This window comes from Alligator mississippiensis, chromosome 2, assembly GCF_030867095.1.
Source record: "Alligator mississippiensis isolate rAllMis1 chromosome 2, rAllMis1, whole genome shotgun sequence".
NCBI lineage: Eukaryota > Metazoa > Chordata > Crocodylia > Alligatoridae > Alligator > Alligator mississippiensis.
The window spans coordinates 19065387-19092749 of NC_081825.1; the positions used below are offsets into that span (position 1 = coordinate 19065387).

A 27363-nucleotide genomic window follows, 5' to 3' on the forward strand; every position below is an offset into this window, starting at 1 on the left:
TGAAGGCGCTTGAACAACCTCCAGCGGCAGGCTGTTCCAGACCTTGGGGGCTCGGACAGTAAAGAAATTCTTCCTTATGTCCAGCCTGAAACGATCTTGTAGTAGTTTGTGACCATTCGTCCTCGTCATCCCTTGGGGCGCTCTGGTGAACAAACGTTCCCCTAGATACTGGTGATCACCCCTGATAAACTTGTAGGTGGCCATCAGATCACCCCTGAGCCTGCGCTTTTCCAGGCTAAAGAGCCCCAGGGCTCTCAGCCTGTCATCGTAGGGTCTGCTTCCCTGACCCCTGATCATGCACGTGGCTCTTCTCTGGACTCTCTCAAGCTTCTCCACATCCTTTTTGAATTGTGGAGCCCAAAACTGGACGCAGTACTCCAGCTGCGGCCTCACTAAGGCCGAGTACAGGGGGAGAATGACGTTCCGGGATTTGCTTGAGAAGCATCTATGGATGCAAGCCAGCGTTTTGGTCGCTTTACTAGCCGCAGCATCGCATTGCAGGCTCATGTTCATCTTGTGGTCAATGATGACCCCCAAGTCTCTTTCTTCCATAGTGCTAACCAACATAGCACTGCCGAGCCTATAAGGATGCTGCGGGTTTTTTTTCCCAAGGTGGAGAACCTTGCATTTATCGGCGTTGAACACCATCAGATTCTCATCCGCCCACTTGCTGAGCCTGTCCAGGTCAGCCTGGATCATCCGCCTGTCTTCTGGCGTGGATGCTTTGCCCCAAAGTTTGGTGTCATCGGCGAACTTGGCCAGTCCGCTTCTGACTCCAGTGTCCACATCGTTAATGAAGATGTTGAACAGTATGGGTCCAAGGACAGAGCCCTGGGGGACCCCACTGGTCACAGGACACCACGATGAGTGACTTCCATCAATTACTACCCTCTGGGTCCGACCCCGGAGCCAATTTTCCAGCCAGTGGATCGTGGAGGACCCAAGGTGACAATTGGCCAGTTTCTCCAAGAGACGATCATGGGACACCAGATCGAAGGCTTTTTTGAAGTCAAGATATATGACATCAATCTCATCTCCCTTGTCCAGGTGATAGGTCACCTGGTCGTAGAAGGAAATGAGATTGGTCAAGCAAGACCTACCCGCAACAAACCCGTGCTGGCTATCCCTTAAGATGTTGGCGTCGGCCAGTCCATTAAGGATGGCCTCCTTAATAAACTTTTCTAAGATCTTCCCCGGGATAGAAGTCAGGCTGATGGGCCTATAGTTAGCCGGATCCACTTTCCTCCCTTTCTTGAAGATAGGCACCACATTGGCCTTCTTCCAGTCTTCGGGCACTACACCAGAGCGCCAAGAGTTTTCAAAGATCCGCGCTAGAGGCTGGGCTATGATGCTCGCCAGCTCCTTGAGTACCCTGGAGTGAAGATTGTCAGGGCCGGCTGACTTGAAGGTATCCAGCTTCTCAAGATGTTCCTTCACAAAGTCAGCATTAATGGAGGGCAGGGGATCACCCTCACCCGGACTTCCCGGCCCTGTAGCGGGCACAGGCGTCCCATGGGGCTGATGAAAGACCGACGCAAAGTACCTATTTAATAGGTTGGCTTTTTCCTGGGCGTCAGTTGTCAGTTGCCCCATCTGGTTCAGCAGGGGTCCAACGTTGCCCCTGCTTTTCCTCCGGCTCCCCACATATCTGAAAAAGGACTTTTTATTGTCCTTGATGCTCAAAGCTAGCTGGAGTTCAGTTGCAGCCTTGGCTTTCCTGGTCTGCTCCCTACAGGACCGGACCAGTGCAGAATAATCCTCCTTGGAGGTGACTCCCATCCTCCATCCTTTGTAGGCCTTTCTTTTTAGCCTCAGGAGGTCTGCTAGGTCCCTGGAGAGCCAGGGGGGCTGCTGTGCCCTCTTGCTGCCTTTCCTCCGAGACGGAATAGACTTAGTCTGTCTACACAGTCAGCATTTCTAATGTGCCTGTCACCACTGCATCAAAATACTCATGTGTTGGATGAAGTGCAAAAGGGTTTTCAAACTCGGTCCCTTCCCACGTCTTACACAGTGACTGATAGAAGATATCATCATGTGTCACTAGAGGAATCCTTTGCAGCTTTCTGTTTCTAGCGTTCCTAGCTCATGTTGCTACACTTCCCTTTTCCGGTGCTTTGTGGAGTTAGTCATGATAGCTTTAACCTCCCCAAACCCCTGAGGCTTGGGAATGTTTAATAGTGTCCCCGTGGCTGGATTCTTGCGGTGCCGGGCATGACGGCTATACAGTGGAAAGTTTCTGAGCGTAATGCTGCCTATGTGGAGTTTTTCCTTCCAAGTACAGACATGGTGGGGATTATTTTCCCCAACCAAGACTGTGATTTCATGCTTTAAAAAGGCACCGATAGAAACCCTGACCCCTTCCCCTCTGCCCCCCACCCCCCAACGTTGGGCAGCCATCCCAGCCAGCCCATGGGGGCTGCAGGGGAAGGGGTCTGGGCTCTGTGTCCCTGTAGCAGCCCCCCCCTTCCCCTGCAGTTCCCCCTCCATTTCCCCCCCATCCCCAGCCAGGCAGCAGCATGTTGTGGGTTCAGGTCTGCTGTGGGGAGAGAGACCCCACTCTTTGCCCTGAGGCCCCTGCACCCCTGCTATTGCTCACAGCTGGCTGGAGGGAAGAGGCATGGCTGGGATCACGCTCCAGAGTGCTGCCTGGGATGGTGGTGATCATGCTCCAAGATAGTCCTTGATGGGATCTGGCACAGACGTTTGATAAAGTGCTCTAACAGAAAGCGCTTTAGTCTAATACCGCTTCCATCAAGGGCTAATGTAGAGCGCGATCCACCATTTTTAAAGTGCTGTAAGAGCCATGAACGTCTGTTCAGTTATGGCTTTAGAGCACCTTCTGTGTGCTTAAAGCGTGAAAAGTGTAACGTCTGAACTTAGCCTAGGGCATTTATACACGTACATTTGTCTGCTCTGAGATCCGACGCGTTGGAGCAGCCTCAGTTAATCAGGTCTGCTCCACACGCAAGCGGACGCACCAGGTGCTGTGTCACATGTATTTGTATAAATGGTGAAATGAAATGCGTGTCAGCGCTGAGACAATGGTGGTGGTGCGCTTTTGAACCAAAACACCTTTGATATGTTTTAGTTCAAAAGCACGTGCCGCCATTTTCTCAGCGCTGACGTGCATTTCACCGTTTACACAAATGCACGTGACGCAGCGCCGGGTGCTTTTAAGAGTGCCCAGTGCTGCGGTGCAAGCATGTGTACAAACGCCCCTCCATGCCAGGCAGGGGGCAGCACATTTCTTCCAGTGATATCTGTGTTTAACCCCTACAGCTGCAGCTGACAGAGTCTAAAACAACGGGGGGAGGCAGAACGTATCATGTTCAGAAGCCTATGAATTATCTGAGTTTAGTGGGCTCAAACAGATTGACTAGCACCCCTATTAACCACTTCCACGGTTCTCTCTTTAATCAGGTGTATTCATGACCCTAGTATAGTGCTTATAGTTAGGACCACCCAGTATGACTGGAGAACCCAGCCTTTCTCTGAACATTTCTCTGGTGCATTTCCCTCATAATATGTTTGTGCTTTTTAAGTAGGATTATAATATTTTTTTCCATTTACTACACAGTCATTTATGACCTAAATCCCATGCTGCTTTCAGCTCCTGTAACATGAAGGGTGCTATTAAATTAATGAAATATGTTTTAGAGTGTTCCTGGAGATTTTTCACTAGCCAACTTTCCAGAGAGTATTTAGGCAATTTTAATTTTTTTGGATGACTCAGTGCTCTCAGTTCTTTAGTTTACTAAGTTTGGTAAATACAGCCAGTTGAAGTTGGGTGCGTACAATAGTTAAATGTCACGGCCTGAATTCTAGCGTGACATAAGCAAGCACTGCCACAGCGTTTCGTTGGAGTAACTCCTGCTCTCAAATTTGCCCTGATATTCAGATTTCTTGGACATGAGCCGGCATGATTAGCACCTCCTACAATGTAATTACAGAAGTTCAGGGAGAGTGCTTGAACACCCTCCCTGAATACAGGACAAGACCTCTCCTTGTCAATACATGTTTAAAACTGGAGAGAAACTACTTCGCAATTCTTTCAGATGAGCCAGGGGCAGGTCTCTCTGCCTGGGCTATGCATACTGCACATACTGATTTTTCCATAGTAGCTGCAAAATACTGAGTTCTAAAAGTAAAACTGTCATTCCTCTGTAAAAGTCAGTATTTTTTGTGTTGCAAAACAGGGCTTCTGGCTATGTGGATTCTCAGGAGGCCCAGATGAGCTTGGCTTTGTTGTACGATGCTTTAGATTTTCCAGGAGCAAGTCCTGGCCTGACCTTGCTAGATGTAGAGTTCAGGGAACTGGCATATTTCTACTACTCAGTTTGGGGGCTGACTTTGGGGGAACTGGACAGCAGATCTGCATGCCCAGCTCAGCAGGGTCCCTCCTGCAGCACTGCACACAGGGTCCCTGAGAATGGATCCAAAGAATCATCCTCTTCCCAGCCCTGGAAATGGATGGCATTAGGGCTGTGGGTTCTGTTCTAGCCATCAGACTGAGCAGCCTCTGCAACTCTGTCTTTGGGGGAAGGTTATTCTATTTCTTTCCTCCAGGAAATGACTTTGCCCCTAAGTACTTTGCTTGCATAGCTTTCTTACTAGGCTGTCTGCAAGGCTACTGCCAGCCAAAAACAAATAGTTTTATCTTCCGTTTCCTTTTTGGTTTGTCCAGCTATCCACTTTGTTCTTCATCCTTGACAACTGTGAAGTCACTTGCCACTGCACTGCAGACATTTCTGAGATCATCCTAGGATACAGAGATGAGGCATTAGGCAAGCATATTCTTGTTTCTTTTCCTTTAAGAGAACTAGAACCCAGGGCAACCCTGGAAGTCAGTGGGAGTTAGGAACCTAAACACCGTTGAAGATCTGGGCTCCAGGGACCTAGAAATTATTACTCCTATCTCCACTGCAGAGTGGTAAGATGAAGCCATTATAAAAGAGAAACCTATTTAACTGACTCAGAACAGTTTGCATGGATCCCTGGACAAACAGTATTAAAATAGACATCACCCTCTACCTTTCCAAAGGCTATTAGGTTGTAGCAGTAGGTAGTTCTCTTGTGGTCTCTGCTATAATGTAGTAAGGAAATAATCATACACGATCCAAGTGGGTGGGGGGGAGGTATTAGAGGACCACTGTTACACATGTGAAGAATGCAGCCTACCAGGGGTGACTGGTGCCTTATGAGTTGGGGAGGGGGGCACATTTGTAGGCGGGCCAAAAGCCCCATATCCACTCCTATACCTCTGTGCCATGGCTTGGTGCCCCCCTCCCCCCGCTCTTGCTGCTGGCCCACACGGCAAAAAAACTGCCCCATCCTGAGCGGTGCCAAGTCAGGGCCCAATCTCAGGGTGGGGGGGCCACATGCCCCCTGTGCCTCCCCTACCAGTTGCCTGTGCAGCCAACTGCAAGGTTCTGATCTGATGCCAAAATTTCCACGTGGAGTTACTTAGAAATAGCCTGGAGAAAGCACTCGCGCTCACTGCAGCACAGCGGGGAAAGGATTCAGCAATTGTAGAATGAAAATTGGCTCAAGCTACATGATATTCTGTTCTAGCTTTTACACCACAGCCATCCCTGCATCAGGGAGTTGAGTACCTTTCAGAAGAGAAAGGACATCAAGGGTAGGTCTACACTGTCATTTAGGACTGTCCCCAAGCCCATACCTGCCCACCATCTACACTGAAAATGCCTAGGCTCATCCCTGGTGACAGTCCGGCCCTCCCTGATGAGCATCATCCAAGTCACCCCCTAATCCTGCCCTCCCTACTGTATTTGGAATTCACCCAGGTGCTACAGGTCACAAGCACAGAAAGTCCACCTGTTCCTAACTATGGGACTTTCTGCATCCCGCTTCCTGTCTTTGCTGCCCATCATTAGAGTAAGGCATTGTAGGAGAGACAAGTAGTAGACAGACTGATTCCTAGTAGGGCTCCCCTTGAGAAACAGGAAAGAAGAGGTGCAAGGCCCACAAGGTACCATGTAGACAGGGAGGAGCAGCTCAGGTAGCTTGGGCTAATTGACAGTAATCTTAAGTGACAGCAGACAGCCAAAATGACTAACATCTATCAATTGAGGTCCCTTCCTGAACCTTTCCATGGAGGGGAAGTTGGATATTGATTGTTTTATGGGGTATTTAGGCTGATAAATGACCGGCCACTAGTTTTTGAAGACAAGGGCTATGGAGCAAGCTTTGCTATTAGGCCAAGGAGTGGTGTGGCTGGTGGCTCATGTAGAAATTAGCTTCACAGCCATGGATGAGCATTTGATAAGGTCCTGTCTATCTCCCAGGCGAGCTTTGTCCTTCCAGTAAGCTTTCCCATGTTGGTAGGGGTTAAGAGCAATTACTACCAGTCAAGGTTGTGGAGTGTGAGGTGGTCATCAAGGTATTCTGCCCAAGCTACTGATGCTTTCCAACCTGAGTAGATGATCTTGCTGTAGTCCAGGGGGGATGAGATGGTTGAATGCTTCCTTTACAGCCATTCTAGGCATCAGTCTAGCTGGACCCTGAAACACTGGATTCAATTGATGAATGTTAGTTTATGTTTTTAACCAGTGGCAACCACCCCCCCCAACAGCCTGCCAAAGCACTTCTTTCTCCAACCAGCATAACTTCAAACAGGGTTTATCCAGGTTTAGCTTCCAACAGGGATCAGCATTTCAGTTGCTTTTAGTTCAGGGAGTTTGGCCTTGGGGGTTTGTTTCGGGTTTTTATAAAGGTACGGTTCATAACAGAAATTCAAACGCAGAGCTGGGTTTGAGCTATGAGTTTAGCATGTTTAATCTCTGGGTCTTTGGCTTAGGACTGTCTGTGCTTAGCAGGCGTTTTGGTGATGCTGTGTCTCCAGGGAGCCCAGTTCACCTGCATGACTTACACTCATTGCTCCTGCCGCCAGGGTTTGTTTATGACCAGCGTTTGTTCTTAGACACCGATGATGTGCTCTGCCCTTTTCTAGACACCCAACAAAGCCTTTGCCCCAAAAAGCAAGAGGCTGACAACAGGTGCTTGATCCTCTTCCCATGAAAGTGGTGCTTTTCACTTTTCACCTCTCACTCAGGTTGCAAGCGGAGGGAGCAGAATCTCGCCGGGCAGCTGAACAAGGGATGGGGGTTGCACATTTTCAGCCTAGCCATGATTTGGAATAAAAGCAGTCGCTGAAGCCTGCCACCGTATATCAAGGAGCCCAAGTGACCATCCCAGAGCAGTTCATGAACAAAGCGGTGACCATATGTCACGTTGCTGCCCCTTTAAATCTTTTCCTCTCCTTGGCAGCTCAAGGCTCATGTGTTGCCATGGTGATTCTCCATGGCAATGACCCTAATCAGTGAAGGGGGAAATGTAAAGGGGGGTGGGGGGAGCACGCATGCTCAATGTGGCTCCTTGCTACTGCCATTTCCCAGGGTCTGTCACAAAAGGTGCAGGGAGGAGGATCAGGTGCTTGGCACAGTAGGAGTGTGGGTGAGTTACATTTCCATGTGCACGGCATGTGGCTGCTCTGGTCTCCGTGTGCGTGCGGGTGTCTGCGGGCATCCTGTCCTCTCGGCTTCCCTGGAGCGAACGTCCTGGGAGCAAACAACTGATCTTCACTCTTTCCTTTTATTTCAGGCTGGGAAGGAAGCTTTAATTATTGATGCTAATCATGGCGTCTCTTTCTGTCTGGAGAGCGATGAGGGTGGTGATCCCGCTCATTTCGGTGCTTGGCCTGCTGAGTGTGAAGCTCGCCGGGGCCAGTCAAGAATCTGGGAGTGTCATTCCAGCGGAAAGTAGGTACCCACCGTGCTACACCCGCTCCCTTCCCCGGGCTTCCCGGCAGCATCTACACACAAGTCTCTTGAACTGCACGGGCTAGCTGCACTTCTGAAATTTCCCAGCAAAGGCTGGTTTGTAAAACACCCAATGACTTTGGGGCTTTAAAAAGTTACTCCTAACAGTATTTTGGGAGAAAAAAAAAAAAGCACGAATCTTAAAATCAAATTCTCTTAAAGTTACAGAGTCTCAAGTCATTTTTGCTTTGAGCCAAAAGTCTGCATGCAAATGCTCTAGGTTTGGAACGACATCTAAAATCCTTGTTGTTGTTACAGGCAAACTATTGCTTGGTACTGCTGGCGCATTGCAAATATGTCTCTTATTTCCCCCCTTGTTGGCTGGAACAAGGGATATTGCAACAGTTTGAACTCTGGTAAAATTTTGAAATGGTTTATTCCTGCACTGGGCAGTCCAGACTCGTGCTGCTGTATGTCCAAGTGAAATTATGAAACGTGTTGGGGGGCTCTGAGCACAGGACTGGGAGAAGACAGGGGAGATTTGCTCTTTATCAACTAACCGAAGTAGATTATGTATATTTAGTATGAGCTTTTTGTGAGCCGTAGCTCACTTCATCAGATGCTGCAGGGGACTGAGAACCAGATACTCCCTGGTTCTCATCCCAGCCCTCTGATTGACTTCCCATGTGACCTAGAGCAAGTGTCTTGTTAAGTGCCTCCAGCCCTAAGGAGGGAACAATATTACAGGGATGCTGTGAGGCTTGACTGGTTAGTGTGGTGAAGTGTTTTGGTGATTGGGATCTAGTGCCATAGAAATATAAGCTCATTGTCACTCAGTAAAGGATAGATGACTTAAGTATAAGACAGCTTTTAGGTTTTGTTTTCTTCTGTTCCCACCTGCAAGTTTAATTCATGATTTGACCTGACCCCTGCATTTTATTCTGCTGGAAGATCATGGCTAGTTTTCACATGAGCCCTTCTTACCTAAACAGGACTAAAAAGTGACTGAGTTTCCTCTCTCTTGTTCTACTCTCACTTTTTTCTTAGAGGTGCAGTGATAAATGCTGTTTTGGCTTGTGGGGAAAGCAGGTGTATTGAACGAGGGCAGTCTTTAAAACAAATTATATGCTCGTGGTGCTGTGTGCTCAGAGGTAGGTGAAGGAGCGCACTTTGGGCTCGGTGTGAAAGGTGATGAAGTTTATAGGCTAAGTACAGACTTTCAAAAAGCCTGACCCTGAATTGGTTCAGTCTTTGCAGGTTAGTGTAAACTGTGTAGACTGAATGGAGAAGCAAGTGAATGAACGTTCACTTTTGGAGGGAGGATTAATCCTTCCTCTCTCCCCCACCACTTTGCCTCAGGGGGCTGGCCTGGGGTCTGGCCATGCCCCCCACGCCCAAGTGGGAAAAAACCTGGCAGGGGCTGCAGTCCTGAGCAGGGTTTCCCACCCCCACCCATTCTCAGCCAGTCGTAGCACTGATGGGACGCTGGCTGGGGAGCCGAGGGGTGCGACCAGCCCTGCTGGCTGGAGCAGACGGCACAGCTCAGCCCAGGGCTGCAAATCATTCTGGGGTGCTGGGGGACTGTGAGTTACCTTAAACCAGGAAGAGGTCTAGGACAGAAGTTCCTTAAACCGGTTTGACCTAAATCAGTTAAGTCTAATACAACATTCAGCCAGGCTTATCTTAAACCCATTTTGGCCATTTTGAAAATGGTTTATGTGCACTGAACTTCTGTTCTGTTACAGGTTGAAACTGGTTTCTGATCACTTGAACCAGATTATGTGTAACTTCTGTCCCTAGCCATAGTGGTTCTTTGCTCCTGTGAAAATTTGTTCCACAGCTTTGCCCTAATGCTGGAGAAAGCTTTGTATCCTGTACTGAAAAGAGCTACCTTTTTGTGGTAGAAAATGAGATTTCTGAGAAGATGCCCTGCCGTTCTAGTTGCTGTTTCTTTAGGGTGAGTGGGTTTATGCCTAGGTAGATAGTATCACTGCAGTCTAGATGCAGGTGACATGAAAAAGGCACATGGAGCCAAGCCCAAGATGGAACTGAGTATTTTAGCTAGCTGTAAATGGCAGAGTGTTTGCTAGTGATACGTCAGTGAGACCTGAACCCCGGCAGTGAATCTAGGCACATGGTGACCTGAACTGATGGCAAAATACATAAAGCCCTTTCCATTTCTTTGTCCCCCAGCATTACCAGCATCTTGCTTGGGTTGAGCTTCAACCATCAATTCCTTCTGCACCAGCTGATCTCTCCTACAAGTACTGCACCATCTTGGTAGATGTGGTATAGTTACACCTGGTGAAAGATACTGATGGCACTTCACTTCATGCTGTTGCATCTTTTCACCTAGTGACTATACCCAGATGCTGAGTAGGGCCAGAGAGAGAAATGAGCCCCTCCACTGAGGGGGTCTGATGGTGGGGAGCAAAGAATGTGACCTGTCAGATTTGGGGGTTCCTTGAGTGAATGATAGCTGATACGGAGGAGACTAGGCTCAGTGGCCCAGGAGGCCCCTTTTCATCCTGTGTTCCTACCCATAGGACCCAGGCTAGTTTAAGTTCTGTTAAAAGGGAAGTGGAAGGCAGCCTAACTCAGTCTAACAAGGGTAGTGCAGAAATGCATCTGCATCCCTTCCTGCAGTTGGTGGAACCAAGGTCAAGGGCTGATCCTGCCAGTGAAGAAGGCCTGGGCAGTACACGGTAGAGAGTACAGGACCACCAGCTAGCATGTATTGCAGTATTCAAAAAAGGCAGCCCTTAGCTGACAGACTGTACTTTCTTGGACTAGTAAACTCACTGGCCACCCTTCCTTGAGTGCTAGAGAATGGCTCTGCCCTATAGCTTTGTGTGGAAAGAGGATCAGGATGCCCAAGATGCTGCCCATTTGGCTGACCTATGAAGTAGACTGCAGCACTAATTAGTAATGACTAGTCAGTGCCTAGCCCTTGCAGGACATACATAGTGCTGCACATTTGCAGAGGACTATGTGCACATTAAATGATGTTATCAAGGGTTGTAGCACATTATTTATGGGTCGGCGGGTACCATTCTTGGTGTGTCTGGGATGTGCATCTCTGACTTCCATTTTTTTCTCCACCAAGTTCTGAGTTTTGTGAATGTTTCAGGGGCAGTAACTTCAGCTGCTGCAGCTCCTTATCAGTCTGAGCCATCACAAGGCACTTAACAGGAGCTGTGCGGTAATTGAATAAGGCAAGCTGCCATGCCAGGCTAATGAGATGTTTAGCTGATGGAAGGTGGAGACAGCCAGGCTCTGCTCTGATGTTTTGTGCTTAGGGGTTAAAGTGATTAGACCAGACCTTCATAAAAAAAATCCATATAAACCATTCCAAATCTGAGTTCTTTTAAAGGCTGGCTCAGAGCCAGCCCCTCCTCCACTCCCCTCTGCCCTGGGAAGAGGTCCTGTGCTGGTGAAACCTCATTTATCATCCATAGAGGTATATCCCTTGTTGCTCCCCACAGGCCCAGCAGGAAACTTCTGGCCCTGATCCTCAGGTCTGGTTGCAGTTTGAATAAGGATTGTCCACATGTAGCTCTTAGCTACCTTTTCCCTGCCCAATCCTAGGTTCTGTGAGATGCCCATTCAGCCTCTAGGGAAGGTTAGAGTAGTGGTTGGACTGATCACGGCTCCTCCTGGGGGGATGTTTGGTAACTGCTGGAGCACAAATGCTCTGCTTGCTCTCCTTTAATACACACTAGTAAACCAGAAGACCAGGCCACAGTAACACTCGCTCTTTGTCACTCAGGGTCTCCTTGTCTGTATGGGCACAGCAGCTTTATGGCCTCTCTGCATTGTCCTAGGATCTAGACTGCTTCCACTGTGAGTGGATGGCCTCTTTGATCTCCTCACTCTTTCTTGCTGCCTACTCCTATATATGTTTTATGTGATATGCAGTAATGCCAACTGTTGCAAAACCATCACAAGACTTGGGATTTCAAAGTCAAAATAACTCTGACTCACAATCTCCTGATCCAGCCCTCAGATCTCCGGCTTTTCCAAGCTGGTAAGTGGAGGGAAAGGGGTGGGGGGATCAAGGCCTCTGCGGTGAGGGAGGGAGTGGGGCAGGAGCAGGGGCTGGGGTGAATGGGGCCCTGGGGCTGGTGCGGGTCATCTAGAGGTGCAAGGGGAGGAGTACAGCTCCCTGCAGCAGCACACACCCCTGGGGAGCCATGGGGGCATGTGTCCTCCACGGGGCAGAGGCGGGCTGGGGCTCTGCATCCTGCTGCCTTGCCCCAGGACCTCAGCCATGTGATGCCATTGCCACCCACCGGGCAGGCAGGGGACATGGGGTGCACTGGCCGCGTGGTGCACCCCTGCCTGCCCAGCTGCAGGAAGCACACTGGGGTCAAGCAGCTGAGCTCCCAGGGCAAAGGCAGCAGGGCACAGAGCCCCAGCCAGCAGTGGGCAACCTGTCTCTGCCCCATGGGGGACGCATGCCCCCATGCCTCGCCCGGGGATGCATGCAGCTGCGGCAAGCCATGCCCCTCCCCCTGTGCCTCTGGATGACCTGCCCGGGCCCCAGGGCCCCATTCATCCTTGTCCCTGCTCCTGCCCCACTCTGTCCCTCACCATGGGGGCCTTGATCTCCCCCCGCCCCTTTCCCTCCATTTACCAGCTGAGTGCTGTCTGTGTGTCTCTCAGTGTCTGTGTGTGTGTCTCTGTCTGTCTGCTCCTCACTCCCAAGCCACAGCCCCACCCCAGTCCTGCTGCTGCCCCTCACTCCTGACCCACAGTACCCCGCATCCTGCCAGGGCATTTGGGGACCCTCCCTCCCGTGGCTTCAAACCCCACACACTCACCCGCAGCCCTCAACATCTTCACAAATAATGCCCCCCCGCCCCACACACCTCAAAAATAGCATGTCATGATTTATGTGCCAATATCTTGATTTTTTTCAAGAGTTTGTCTCATGATTTTCGGCATGGTAGGGTTGGCAATAATGGATATGGTGTATATCTCTTCAGAGATATTAATACAGCGGATTGAACTGAAGCGACTATGCCTTAGGTAAGTGTTGGGTGGGCACTCTGTAGAGCAGCGTGGTTCATTCTCTGGGACAGAGAATGCATCCTCTGCGCATTAAATGGTTGCATTAGCCTTTGTGTCAGTAGCCTATGATTGGGGTACAACTTGGACACACTCACAGGTCCCAGCACACTTTGTAAAACAGGGCTTTTCTTTGGAAGCAATGGATTAATGAATATTTCCGCTTGGTGGAGCTATGGTGTAAATTCCCTGCTGTTCAATGGTGTCTTTCAACCTTGCCTTTCTCCAGGTCGCCCCTGTGTTGACTGCCATGCATTCGAATTCATGCAGAGAGCTCTTCAGGACTTAAAGAAGACTGCATATAATCTCGACAGCCGGGTAGGTGTTATCTTAGAAGCTATTCCCAGCCTTAATTGCCAAATAACCTTGTCTGCCTGTTTGTCTGTGTAAAGCTGCATCTTTTGCTGATTCACGGTCAGATCAACAAATGGGATTTCACCATGCAAATGTATTGGGTGCAAGATGAGATTCATAGATGTTCTGAGGGGGGAGGACCAGAAAGGAGCATTCTGATCACCGAGTCTGATCTCCTGAGTAACTCAGGCCATAGCATTTCCCTTGCTGGCCCCTGTATCAAGGCTCAGTGGGGAGAAAAAGGAGAAGTGTAGCTCTCATATGACAATGCTGCTACTCAGCACCCATGCTAATTAGCCTACCTGTAGTGCCATACAGATGCAGCTACACTGCTTCTGTCTTAGGAGGTATCCTGCATGGAGCAGTACAGTGAACTTGATGACGTTGCTGTTGGGGAGAGTGAGTTTCAAATACACATGCTTAGGCCATGCTTACATGGTAGAACAGGGATGGACAAAATACGGCCTGTAGGCCAGATCTGGCCCACAGAGGGGTTTTGTCTGGCCCACAGTGGGTCCATTGGTCCCACCTGTTTCAGGTACTGTCCAGCCATGACGCATCCTGCTGCCCTGGGAATGCAGCGGGGCTGGGGCGGTTCCACAATGGGACTGCCTTTGTAGGCAGCCCAGGCAGTGGCAGCTCCTTCCAGCTGCTGCCGCCACTGGCCCCAGCCCTGTGGTACCGGTAGAGACCCATGCCACAGCCCTGACCTGGCACACCCTGCACCTGTTCCAGACCTGCCCACCCAGGTGGAGCGGCGGTGGCTGGGCAAAAACTGTTACTTGGTGCAGGGGAAAAGTGGCTTTACCCCCTCATTGCTGTCAGCGCTTCTTGATGCAGCTGGTGGAGCCCAGGCCCTGCTGGGCTGCCCTGCATCTTTGGTGCCATCCAGGCTGCCCAGCAAGGCAACAATGACTGTACAGAGCAGCTGCTGGGCAGCCTAGAGGCAGCAGGGTGATGGTGCTGGAGACGCAGGGCAGCCCAGCAGGGCTTGGGCTCTTCTGGCTGCACCAGGAAGCACCAGCAACAGCGAGGGGGAGAGGTAGCTTTTCCTCTGTGCTGAGCAGCAGTTTCTGCCTGGCTGCCACCTCTGCTGCTCAGCCTGGGTGGGTGAGTCCAAAGCAGGCATGGGGCACGCTGGATTAGGGCTGTGGTGTGGGTACCTATCAGTACCACAGGGCTGGGGCTAGTGGTGGCGGGAGCTGGATGGAGCTGCTGCCACCTGGGTTGGCTGGAAAGGCAGTCCCACCTCAGAGCCACCCCACCCCTACTGCATGCCCAGGGTGGCAGGATACGCCACGGCCAGATGGTGCGGAACAGGTGTGGGGCACGCTGGGGCTGTGTGCTGTTGGCAGTAGTGGGGAGGTGCTGCAGGGCGTGTGGGCTCTGGGCTGTTGTGGGGTGAAAGAGGGTGCTGACTGGCTCAGGGGGTCACACGCGGGGGCTTCCCATGCATACCCCACCATACCCTCAAACCCTCCCCACAAACCCCACAAGCACACCCTCCCCTACACACAATCATACACCCCACAAACACTGCACCCACCTATGTGCCTCTGGGGGGAGCTCCACTCACTGCTACGCGCACATACACACCACGCACATGCACGCACACAAACACTCCCAGCCACCCTCTCCCTTCACACACCCCACATCCCCCCACAAACCCCCTACCCACCTGCCCACCCACGTCTTCCCCCCAATATACAAGAGTAAGACTTCATTTTGAGCTATTATGCAATCAGATCTATATACACAATGCAAACACACACAAATCAGGACAATTTAAAAAAAATAAAATTAAAATATGTTCTTGGGAATGTTTGATTTTTTTGTGTATAATTTGTTTTGGTTTTTTTTGGTTCTAAGGGGGCAAGCCCTCTTCCCAAAAGGAGTACTTCTGGGGGAAAGGGAAGTGACTTCGGGTGGCAAAGGTCAGGGTTTAGGGGACTGGACTTCTGGTCCCAAGATAGTGACCAGGGGGCGGGGCACCTGTCAAGGGGTGGGGCTACCCTTGTGGCCCTTGACAGCTCACCAGAACTCTCTAAGTGGCCCTCCACCCAAAATAATTGCTCACCCCTGTGGTAGAAGTTTGTACCAGTTTGACTAAATCTCTTTAAACTGATCTATCTGAGCTGGTGTAGACTTTCTAATGTGGACCAGAATTGGTGCTTGCTTAGTTCACAGGCTTTTTAAAGCACTAGAAAGGCAATTTTGAGGTAGAAAATAACGAGAGAAATGCCCCTCATGAAGGATTTCATGTCTTGGATGGCATGAGGTCCACACATACAGTATTTTGATTCTATTTTTAAGAGATGCAAATAGAAAGCCTATTAAAATAATAATAAAAACACAAAACCTGAAATCAAGGGGTTGGTTTAATTTGGGTATGTAAAATTAGTGCATGATCAAAATCCCATTGGTAACAGCAGATATGGCAGTGAATAGACAAGCTGACCTGGATGGAATTCATAAATTTAAAATGACCAACACTTGGTACATGGTGCCTGAAGGGGAGACTATCCTCCATTTATAATGCAGCACCCTCTTCTTTGCAGACCCTCACATTTTTGTCTCCTTCTCCCTGAGCTCAGTAATCACCAGCAAGTGCTCTGAACAGGTGAAACCACCTATTTGTGTCACTCTGCATTCAGATAGCTGCGCAGTGCCTTGCTATTGATGACATTCCTGCTGCCAAAAGAGAGGTTATAACCACTTGCCTCTGTAGAGTCATGTTCTGCCTATAAATTGTCATTCACGGCTGATTAATCTGGAAAGGTATAAATCATTTGGGTGTATCAAACCACAGCAGGTTTGCTGCTTTTCTCGGACACTTGTTCTCCATGAACTTGGATGCTTACAGAGGGTCCAGTACTGTGAGGTGCTGAGGGCTTCCCAGGAGGTCCAGATCACCTTCAGGTCATGATGGCTTTCAGGAGGAAAGTGATCCTGCCTGGCTTCTCCGTGCACCAAGGGTGAGATTTGCTCCCAGGTGGGCACTAACATAATAAGAGGCAAGCCCCTTACTTGCTGCCAGCCTTGCACCTCCCATCCTTTGACAAGTGCCTATGTGGTGTTGCAAGCCTGAGCAGTGGTGCTGTGATACTGGAGGTGACTTAGATCTCTCTGTCTGTGGCATCAAATGGGCACTTTTGCAGATGAACCAAAACAATATGGACTGGTAACGGTTAATGCTGTGACCTGTGCCAGGCTCAGTGAGCTACAGTGTAAATGTCCTCATGCACCCACTGGTAGACATGGGTGCCTCAGTGCAGGTGTGTCATGCAGATGTGGGGTTTATTTTGGAGTAAGTTACTTTAGTATGACTCACAAGAACCAGGTGTTTTATTTTGACTTAAGCTCAAGAACTGTGCACTAATGCTTCTGCCCTGAGTCAGCATTAGGGGTTTCTGCTTAGCGTCTGTCTAAATAACAACCACAAACTCTCTAAGAGTGTGAAGAATAAAAAAAATCTCAGCAGGATGTCGATAGAGGCCTTGCTTATCAGGCATGAAGAAACTTTCAGCATTGGAGGGCTACTACTACTGTGCAACTGGAAGTGCAGATAACGGTATTACTAGGAAGGAGAAAAAGGCTGCCAAAAATGAGATGTTTCCTGACTGCATTCCTGGGAGCCTTTCATCAGAGCCTTTATCAATAACTCAGGCTGGATCTAGAGCAGCCACTCTGAGGAAAGCAAATAAAAAACCCACTAGTAGAAATCCTCATCAGTAGGATGCCTCTACTAGTAGATCTGAATTGGGCTAGATGCGTTCGAGAGAAACTGACAGATTTACATTTAGAGGGTTTTACATATATATAAATTTATACATTTTCAGTGCCTAATTATATATATAATATAGATTAGTCATTGGAACAAATTGGTTAGAGAAGTACTGGACAATTCTCCTTCTCAGGTCTTCAAATCAAGATGTGCATGGCTAATGCATGTCTTCTAAAAATGGCATCTCAAGTTAGTGAGCACAGGGCAGGGCTAGTAGAGGGGCATTCTCAGGCCTGTTACACAAGGGGTCAGACTAGATGGTCTTTGCTGTATGTCAGTAATCGAGTACAGCCTGCTGAAGAATGCTCTTTCAGGGGAATTTCCTGAAATAGAAGCAGCAAAACAGCCTTGTACTTCTGTGTGCATTTGGGTAGCCTTTGACATTGAAACTGGACCCTCCTGGATCTACCTTACCCATCCAGTCAAAATGTGGGAGAATCCCATTGTTGGGAGTGGGATCGCTGTTGGGAGAGATGAAAATTCAAATGCAAACTGCAGGAGGGTGATGCTAAGGTTTTATGTCTTTTGCTAGACTTGCAAGAGCATTTTCTTGCCCAGACTGTATTCTACAGGGAGACAGTGTTGCAGAGTACCATGAGAGAAACCGGGAAGGATGAACAAGCCCTTTTTTGATGGAAAGATGAAAGGAAGAATTGGGGAGCGGGGAACACATCCTAGTCCTGCCCAGGAAGGGCAGTGTTCGCCCTGTGCAGGGAGCTAGCACAAAGCTTGTGTGCCACTTACCTGCCAAAACAGGGCTTATGTTAGAATGACGCATAGGACAGGAAGGGGCCACCTGCATATCTGCCTCCAAAACATGTGAGTTAGTGTCTGTTGTTCATGTGTATAGCATCTGTACATACAAGCCCTCCTTATGGGCCAGGAGCACTAAGGGCTCAGTGGGGTACAAATACCTCACAAAAGAGATGCTCCCAGCTGCAAGGAGCTGCTGATATAAGCATAAGACAAAAGATAGCAGGTGGTGACAGACAGAGAAGGGGAGTGAAGGGGCATGGAGACCAGTCTAGTAAGCAGAGACTGCGCTAATATTACTACCCAGCTATCTCCAGGTTGTCTGAAGGCATCCAACAAAGGAGAGTTAATGAGTGCACCCTGTTAGCTCATGGGGTTATTTGATTGCCAGTTAAACTATCAAGCACCTCTTTAAATGCAAATCTTCTGGAGCAGTACTACTGTTCTAAAGCAGGGGTGTCCAACTCATTTGGCCCCCATGGGCCAGATCCAGACCCACCTCCAGCAGTGGGGCTAGCAGATGTAGCATCAACCTGTGCTGCTGCCACGGCTGCTCTTTTGGCTCAGGGAGCCACAATACTGCCATTGCTCACCCCGCCACTGCTGAAACGAGTCTCCAGCAGAATCCATACTCAGGATTTCAGTGGCTGGGCAACTGATTGAGTCAACCCCTGCAGCTCTCCGAGCTGCTACATTGCCTCGGAGAGCCATAGGGACTGCTGCTGCTGCCCCAAATTTCTGTCCTCTCCAGGAGTCTCATGTGTGTTCCTTGGGCCCGTGGTGGGTCCCTCGGCCTTGCCTGGCTCAGGCATAGAGGGCAGCCCAGGCTGTGGTGCATGAAGCCAGTCCCACCACTCCCAGGCACGCAGCGGGGCTGGGGTGGCATGGCAGCTGGACTCCACTTCCTAGCACCTTCGTGGTGGCAGCTCCTTCCAGCTACCGCTGCCAGTGTTGCTGCCACCACCAGACCCAGCCCTGCTGCCTGGGTACCCTGGCCCATCCACCCCACATCCACTGCTGGAGGCACTGGGCAGAGTGGGTGGGTGGGCAGAGTCTCTATGGAGACTGGGCCAGGACCCCCATGCACAGGGTGTGCTTGGCTGGTTATATGGGATGGGGCTGCAGGCAGGTGGAAAGCAACAGCCGGGAGCTAAGCAGGTGGCTGGGGCTGGGACCGGGATCATGGGGTGGTAACAGCATGGGCCACGTAAGGTTGGAGTGGACCGTGGCTGTGCCCCAGGTCCTGGCCCTGCACTTTCAAGGCCCCCTGATCCTGGTCATGGACCCACTTGCCTGTCCTGCTCCTGGACACTTCTTCCTGCCCGTCTGTGGCCCCATCCCATCCGCCTGGCTAAGTGCACCTTGCCATGGAGACTTTTCCTGCCTGCTCCATCCAGACCACTTAGGGAGTTTGGGTAAGCTGGCGGTGGGGGGTGCTGATGTGGCCTGCAACAACTCACTAAACCTCCCTAAGTGGCCTTCTAGCCCAATAGTTGCCCACCCCTGGTCTGAAAGCTTATATCTGGGAGCAAATGTTAGCAGAGTGTCTATACTCAGTTGTCTTCCCTGTGGTAAATGTAGTGCTGCCGACACTAACAATTTTGTCATGAGTCTTCCTCTGTTGGTCTCAGATCCTGAAATTCCTGCAATTATGGGATTATGGGCATGTCCACAGAGTACAGTGCAGTGCAGAGATACCGGAAACAGTATTGCTGCATAGCCCTGGCAGACCACTATACTGATAGACAGTCCTGAGAAGCGGGGCTAATTAGCCTGGGCAGAGTGCCAGGCCAATGCAGCTCTACTGCTTCCCGGACCTGAGCAAGCTCACTCAGAGCTGGATTGGGTGTCCCTGCATTATGCCATGCAGACATGCCCTCTGCCAACATTTCAGCTTCAATTAATTTTAAAAAAGCAATGTGTTTTTAATCCCACCAGTGTCTAATCTCATCTCTTTAACTGACTGTGAAAGCTCAAAAGGCAGAAGGCAAATAATGTTATATATTTTAAAGATCTCTGATTCTTAAGCCAGCTTCACAATTTTGGAATGCTTGGGGCTGGCAGTATTGGTATTGGCAGTACATGACTCCAAACTAAAGTTGGCCTACAGACCATCTCTGTGATCTAGATATGCCTGAAATGAGCCAGATTCAGAAGAGCTGGTTATACGGAGAAGCTGATTGACTTCCGTGGACTTATTCTGAATTAGCACAAGTGTAAGCAAGAGCAGAATGGGCTGTTGCACATACCAGTTGGCACAAGCCCATGCTACTGCTCTGGGCACATCAATAACAGGAAGGCATCAACTGACTAGGAGGAATGAACCAAGTGGACCTTTGCCTAGAATTTATAAAAAGACATTTCAGTAAATTCTCACAAGTCCTTCAAGGTAATAGCAAGTTGAAAACACTGAATGTTTTCTGTGCAGTGTTTTCTATCTCTCTCTGTTTTGAACATGCTTATTTTGTAGCATTTTTCCTGGTAAGTAACCACAGAAACCAGCTATAATAAACATGATTTCTCATTTTGCAGAGTGCCAAGTTACAGCAGAGCAGTGGGATTAGAGCTAATCAATTATATATTCCTTTACAAGGATATATTAAATTCCACAATTTACTGTTCTTTTGCAGACAGAAACCCTCCTCCTGAGAGCAGAGAAGAGAGGCCTTTGTGATTGCTTTCCTGCAATGCACTGAAACAAGCCCTGGGAAGTAGCCAATGGACATTATTCATTTTTAAAATGCTATTCGGTAAACTACGGACAGATTTATTGAGTACAGGTTGCGTTACACTGTAAGGAAAACAATACTTTATCTCAACAGATACTGCTGAATTAGAGCTTTTTTGCTTTGACACATTTGATCATAATTGCGTCTGTTGTCACACATGCTGAAATGTCAAAGAAGAAACAGTGCCAAAGTCTTTACTTACATAAAGCCTGTAACTTAGATTTGCATTAAAAAAAAAAAATCTCAAGCCAAACTTTACCTTTGGATGCTCAGGCAAGGTCCTCGGTAGATATCAATTGGCATCAATCCATTAAAATCAATAGAATGACATCATTTCTCTCCAACCAGGGATCAGGTCATAGGCTTTTATTGGACCTCCCTGATGATTCAGTGGTATGATTAGTGACAACATGGCCCTAAGTATCCCAATGGAGGTTACTTTGCAATAAAGTTCAAGTTAACAGTCATTCACAAGAGGTCTTGATTTTAAGAGGTGAAACCGTGTCTACCACTTGCTGCTTTGCAGTGTAGATAAAGCAGTGACCTGTAACGATATAGAAGTTGTAACAACAGGCCAGCATTTTGTGTGCACAGCTATTGTATCTCGCACCACTAGCTTCTGTGGAGCCGTACAGTAGATGTGACCTTACACGGGGGATTTATTTAGTATCTTACACAATCAGCAACATTTGTAGTGGAATGACAACTGCCTCGTGGCTTTGCAGGAGGTTTATGCCAACACTTTCTGAAGACGCATCCTCCATTAAACAGATCATGAATTGGCTGGAACCATTCTCAATAGTTTCCTTCAGTGAGTTTCAGAAGAGGGTCCACATAATATATATTAATTACTTGCATCCCTTGCCAGCCTTATTGTGAGGAATAAGGCAAGCGGCACTAAAATGCTGCTTTGTACATGTGTGGGCCTTCTGCCTAGGCCTGGCTTCACACTAGGATCCTAGTGTGGGAAGGTGCCAATTGTTTGTGTGCTGCCAAGTGATGCAGCTGAGTGCCATCAATTCCCCGTAAGAGAAACAGGAGCTTAGCAGGAGGTAGGCAGATGCTTGCAGCACTGGGATCTAGTACTCACTGAAAATAGGAAGTGACTTCTTCCTAGTTTGTTCCCCTCTTTTTTTTTTTTGTTAGGCAGATCCCTCACGGAAGCATCTTAGAATTTAATACACTTTCTACAGGGGTTTTTTTTTCTTTAAACTATCCTGTAGGAAGTAATCAAGAGAGGACCTTGTCTCTTCTGAAGAATGCCATAGGTTGGTTTAAGACCTCTAGAGAAAGGGCAGCACTGCACAAGAAATATAGCTTTCAGAGTAACATTGTTTAATGTTGTTATTGTTTAATTCCTAATTAACAGTTCTTATTGTTTAATTCCTAATTAATCCAATAGCATCTTCCTAGCAGGGACTGATGCATTACTCTGTGGCAGCTCAGGAACACTGGGCTTCTATTCATTTTTTTTTTTTACAAGTGAAACCAATTAGCTTTTAAACATTAATTGTATTAATGTCTTTATTACTTACCTCCGTATCACATGGGTATAGCAAACGGAAAAATGCTAATGTTGGACTTGCCTTTTGTGACCTAGTGTCACTGGGGTGGCAGGCAGTGACTGGACTGTTAAATGTGTTTTGGAGAGAATGGAAGATGAGGGATCACAGCCAGGCTGTAATTAGAAAACTGCTTTGGATCTCAAGTCTTGACAGCTTGCAGGGGGCTTCTTGTCAACAATTCCCAGCGGGTGCAACCGACTCACTTGAGACCCTGCCACAAACACAAACATCCTGTTACACATCTCCAGCATCTAGTATTTAAAACAACATGAGCATGTGTAAATGATGCATTGGTTTTGAGTGTCCTCTCAATGCTGGAGGATGCTAAAGGGCTCAATCCCGTAGTTCTTATTAAGCATGAGGTAGAATACAGCCTTTCAGAGAAGACTGCCGTTAGGTCTGTGCATCATTGAAATCCTACTCAGGCACCGGGGAGAAAGCAGGATTTAAGTGATGTAGGAGTTGCACAGAGCTCCGTGTCACCCTATGAATTCAGTCAGGGCCAGGCCTGATTAAAAGCTTTGGGATTGGACCCAGTTCCTCGAGGAATGGAAAGCTTACACCTTCCCTCAGCCTTTATATTTCAATGCCAGTGTGCAACATGCCTGGCACCTTTTCATCCTCTGCAGGGCATCGGGAAGTTTTGTGTGTAGGATTATAAAACAGCAAACATATTCCTAGTCCTATTCCACCTATGACTGAAAGTCATTAAAAACTGTGAGAGGATAGTGAGAGATATCTGCATCATAGATTAGCTATTGTTTTACAGGTTAAATATTCAGGGTGCAATTTTCCCCTGTGCAGAAATATTATAAGACAAATGCACCACTTAAATCTCTCTTAAACTTGGACTGATGTGTAGGCCACGTGCTGCCTTATGCGCAGGGTTTAGTTTCACCATATACACAGCATTACATCTAGATTTTTCTAGCATACCTCCACCTTTTGGGGGGTGATACCCTATCTGTGGTTTTCTATAGATATTTTGCATGCTTATTACTGCGGCCGCAGAACTCACTTGGAAAGCCCTCTAACAAATGTTATTTTTTGATATGTTATGGGTTTTATTTAGAAAGCAGTCGGGGATCATTTGAGTTTGACATGTTCAGTAACATAAATGGAGTGAATGATGAGCGGATGTTTCCTATACGAGGATAATGTTGCTAGTGTACAGCCGTGATGGCAGCCATCCTGTCCGATATGCTTCTCTTTAATCTATATCAATAAAAGCTGAGGTGCATTACAATTTTTACATGCCTCGTTATTGATCCGAAAAATCGCAGTGCACATATGGAGAAACACATGGCTGCCTGTTAATTATGAAAAATCTTGAGGGGGGAAAAGTATTGTTTTGAACTGGAAAAGAGAGGGTTTGTATTTTGGACTGCATTGAAGTACATGGTGCGGTTGCTTTAAGCATACAAGTTAATTCTGCCACTAGCTTGAAATTTAGATTAGCATGAATCATCACTGGGGGTTTAGCCCCTTCTCCGCTGTATTTAACGGATAAGATGCTCATTTTGTATGATTAGTAAGGACATTTGATCTAGTGATCAGTGAATTACATTATAAAGGGCAATGAATTAGGTACTTCTGAATTTGAATCCCACTCTGAGTTCCATGTAACTCAGACACTTCTTCACCCTCTAATTCTGAGAGAGAACCAGGGTATGTCAGCTGGGTTGGGAATGACTACTGAGACACCCCGTGTCAGGGACTCCGATCAAGCAAGCCTGGTTGGGCCACGCGTGTGAGTTACCACACCTGCTCCTGACCCCTGGCTAATGTGGCTGACCCAGTTCTCCGCAACCAGATTGGCTGCTGAAGGTGCCACTTACACATTTTAAACACACCTGCAGCCTACGGGTACAGGCAAACCTTCACACAGCTTCGGTATGTTCTGGCAAGATTTGTGTTCACAGCTCTCCCTGGTTCTCCTGACTTCTGACCCAGCTGTGGCTTTTTCTGACCCTGATCTTGGATATCCTCTGAAACTCAGTGCTGGTTCTGCTTTCTCTCGTTTTCCTGGCATTCAGACTCGGCTTGGCTTCCTTGACCTGATCTCAGATTTTCCCTGGAACTCAGCACCTGTTCTCTGACCCCTGGCTTCTGGCCTTGGCTTACGTCTTGAACTACATCTCTTGGATCTTCCCTCTTGACTCTGCTAACTGTGCCCCTGCCCTGCTAACCTCCTAGTTCAGGGCTTTCCAACCCCTGGGTCATCGCCCGGTACTGGGCCGTGAAGGGTTGGCAGCCCATCCACCGGTGGGTTGGCTGCCGGACCAGAAGTGACTGTGGACCAGCAAACTCCGGACTGGCAAACTGCAGACTGGAAGTGACTGGCATACTGCAGACCAGCAGCCAATTCTTTCTTTTTATACTGAGTATAAAAAAGGGTTGGCTGCCTGCCTGCAGTATGCCGGTCATGTCTGGTCTGCAGTTTGCCGGTCCGTGGTCACTTCTAGTCTGCGGTTTGCCTTTCCTCAGCATAAAAAGGTTGGGAACCCCTGTCCTAGTTGACCCCAGGGCTTATCCACAGGCCAAACACTTTTGTTCTATATCTTCATTGATGACCTAGAAGATGGCATAGAGTGCACCCTCAGCAAGTTTGCAGAGGACACCAAGCTGGGGAGAGTAGTAGATATGCTGGGGGGTAGGGCTAGGATTCAGAGACACCTAGAGGAATTGGAGGATTGGACCAAAAGAAATCTCATGAGGTTCAATAAGAGCAAGTGCAAAGTCCTGCACTTAGGTTGGAACAATCCTGTGCACCGGTACAGGCTGAGGACTGACTGGCTGGGCAGCAGCTCTGCAGAATAGGATATGGGGGTTATAGTGGGCAATAAGCTGAATGAGCCAACTGTGTGCCCTTGTTGTCAAGAAGGCTAATGACATATTGGGCTGCATTGGTAGGAGCGTTGCCAGCAGATCAAGGGAAGTGATTATTCCTCTCTATTTAGCACTGGTGAGGCTACGTCTGGAGAATTGTGTCCAGTTTTGGGCCCCCCACTACAGAAAGGATGTGACAAGTTGGAGAGTCCAGTGGAGGGCAACAAAAATAGTTTGGGGTCTGGGGCACATGCTTTATGAAGAGAGGCTGTGGGAGAACCGGGCTTATTTAGTCTGCAGAAGAGAAGATGGAGTGGGGATTAAGCCTTCACCTCCCTGCAGGGTGGATCCAAAGTGGATGGAGCTGGACTGTTCTCAGTGGTGACAGATGACAGAACAAGGAGCAATGGTCTCCAGTTGCAGCAAGGGAAGTTGAGGGAAAGCTTCCTCGCAAGGCGGGTGGTGAAGCACTGTAACAGGCTACCCAGAGAGGTTGTGGGTCCTGTCCTTGTAGGTTAAGGCCCAGCTAGACAAAGCCTTGGCTGGGATGATCTAGTTGGGGATGGTCCTGCTTTGAGCAGGGGGTTGAACTAGATGACCTCCTGAGGTCCCTTCCAAACCTACATTTTTTTCAGGGTGCACCACTAATGATTTTTTTGGGCTGATACTGATGGCCAATTATTAATGGGTCATATTGGCTGATATACAACCTGGCAGCTTTGAGAGCAGTGTCCGACTGGGAGGCATGGGGGGCATGTGCTCCCTGGATCTGTATGTGGGGTGAGGGCAGGCTGCTGCTGTGGGCTGGGGCCAGGGGTGGTGCTGGGCTTTTCCTGGTGCGGGGGGCTAGGCTAGGGCTGCACTTACAGTGGGCACAGCCCATAGCCCCCCCACCCAGCACTGCCATCACCTGGCCCGAGTGCAGCCTGGGCTCAGCTCCACTGCGCCAGGAAAAGCCCGATGCTGCCCTGGGCTTACCCTCGCCCTGTGCACAGATCTGGGGGGCACCCCCCCCCCCATGCCTCCAGTGTCAATTTTGCTTTTATTGGTGCTGATACAATATGGATCGGTGTATTGGTACACTTGTATTTTCTATGATTCTGTAAAGCCTCACAGTCCAGAGTAGGCTGCCATTCTTCAGTTCTCAGCTAAAGGATGTGGTTTGTGTTGTCTCCATTTTCCCACTACATCAGCTCTAACAGAGATTTTCTATTTGGTACTAGGCTGTAATGAGCTCAGATCCAGGCCAAGGGCCCAACCAGTCAATGGAATAATCAGGGCAATCCATCCCCTGAGGTTGCAGGGAAATAGGACTTCCCTGCAGCAAGCTTAGATCAGTGCCCTGGGCCTGCATGGGCAACCAGGGTCACCAATCACCTGAGGCTGCAGGAAACAGGTCTCACCTACTTTGGCCTTAAAAAGATGGCCCTACCCAGCATGATTGAAAAATGGGCATGATACCTTATCTTGATAACAGCAAGGTGTCTCTGATGCCTAGGCTGCAGAAGTGTCAATGTTGTTGTTATTACTATTAACAGGAACTGGCTAGTTTATGCTATGGTGTTCTTGGCCATGGTTATATTTTGGATGGGAAGTGCTTACTGTAGAGGGACCTAGGTCCCTGTAGTTGGAGTTCAAATTCTTTCTTAAGAAACAAAGAAGGGCATGAAGATACCTGACAGTTGATCTGGGTACCCAGATGTGAGATGTAGGTTCCAGTTTGGGCACTAACAGGGGCTGCCCCTAGCCTGCAACTGTCTAAAGGCTTTTCAGGTACTGCTGACTATGGAGGAACTCTGTGGTGGGTGTCAGCAGAGCCTAATTCTGGACCAGGAGATGGAAATATCCCTTGCACCTGTCACTAGCTTGGTAGGACTACTAGGTCCCATCCCCACCCCCTGCCCCATGGTCAAGTAGGATAGCCATTTGTATTTGATGGTAGAAGAGATATCCTAGCCCGACTAACAAACTGATGTGTATTCTAGAGGGCTGTGCAGAGGGAGGACAGTTGACAGCAGCGCCATTGCCATCAGTTTTGACTTTGAAGCTTTCTAACACCAATTTATAGCAAAGAATCATAGAGGGTATTCAAAGATAAAGATTCATAGACGTTAGGGTCAGAAGGGACCTCAGTAGATCATCGAGTCTGACCCCCTGCCCTGGGCAGGAAAGAGTGCTGGGGTCAGATGACCCCATACACTTCGCATCCTATTCTCATAGGGAAGCTAGCAGGCTGTGGAGTGGATGCCTACACAGTCAGGTAGGTGGCCAACTGGCTTAGGGACTGCACCCAGAGAGTGGTGGTGGACAGGTCGTTCTCGGCCTGGAAGGAGGTGGGCAGTGGGGTCCCGCAGGGTATGGTCCTTGGACCAGTGTTATTTAATACCTTCATCAGCGATTTGGAGAGCACAAATTATGGTGCAAAGTTAATACACCGGAAGGCAGGGAACAGATACAGGCCAACCTGGACAGGTTGGATCAATGGGCGGAAGGAAATAGGA

General features: G+C 48.8%; 1 protein-coding gene across 1 annotated transcript; it reads left to right on the plus strand.

Moving 5' to 3' along the window:
- Window positions 1–7369: 7369 nt before the first annotated feature.
- NICOL1 (NELL2 interacting cell ontogeny regulator 1) lies at window positions 7370–23279 on the plus strand. The gene is made up of 4 exons (XM_006270130.4): window positions 7370–7473; window positions 7621–7778; window positions 13078–13166; window positions 20370–23279. Exons 2-4 carry the CDS (start codon window positions 7646–7648, stop codon window positions 20433–20435), a joined length of 288 nt encoding a protein of 95 aa, XP_006270192.2. The 5' UTR covers window positions 7370–7473; window positions 7621–7645; the 3' UTR covers window positions 20436–23279.
- Window positions 23280–27363: the final 4084 nt, after the last annotated feature.

Bases quoted from the DNA above. Each gene is read 5' to 3' on its own strand.
- NICOL1 (XM_006270130.4), top strand. From the start codon at position 7,646: ATGCTAATCATGGCGTCTCTTTCTGTCTGGAGAGCGATGAGGGTGGTG. The intron at 7,779-13,077 runs GTAGGTACCCAC...GCCTTTCTCCAG, and splicing joins GAGTGTCATTCCAGCGGAAA to GTCGCCCCTGTGTTGACTGC. The intron at 13,167-20,369 runs GTAGGTGTTATC...GTTCTTTTGCAG, and splicing joins CATATAATCTCGACAGCCGG to ACAGAAACCCTCCTCCTGAG.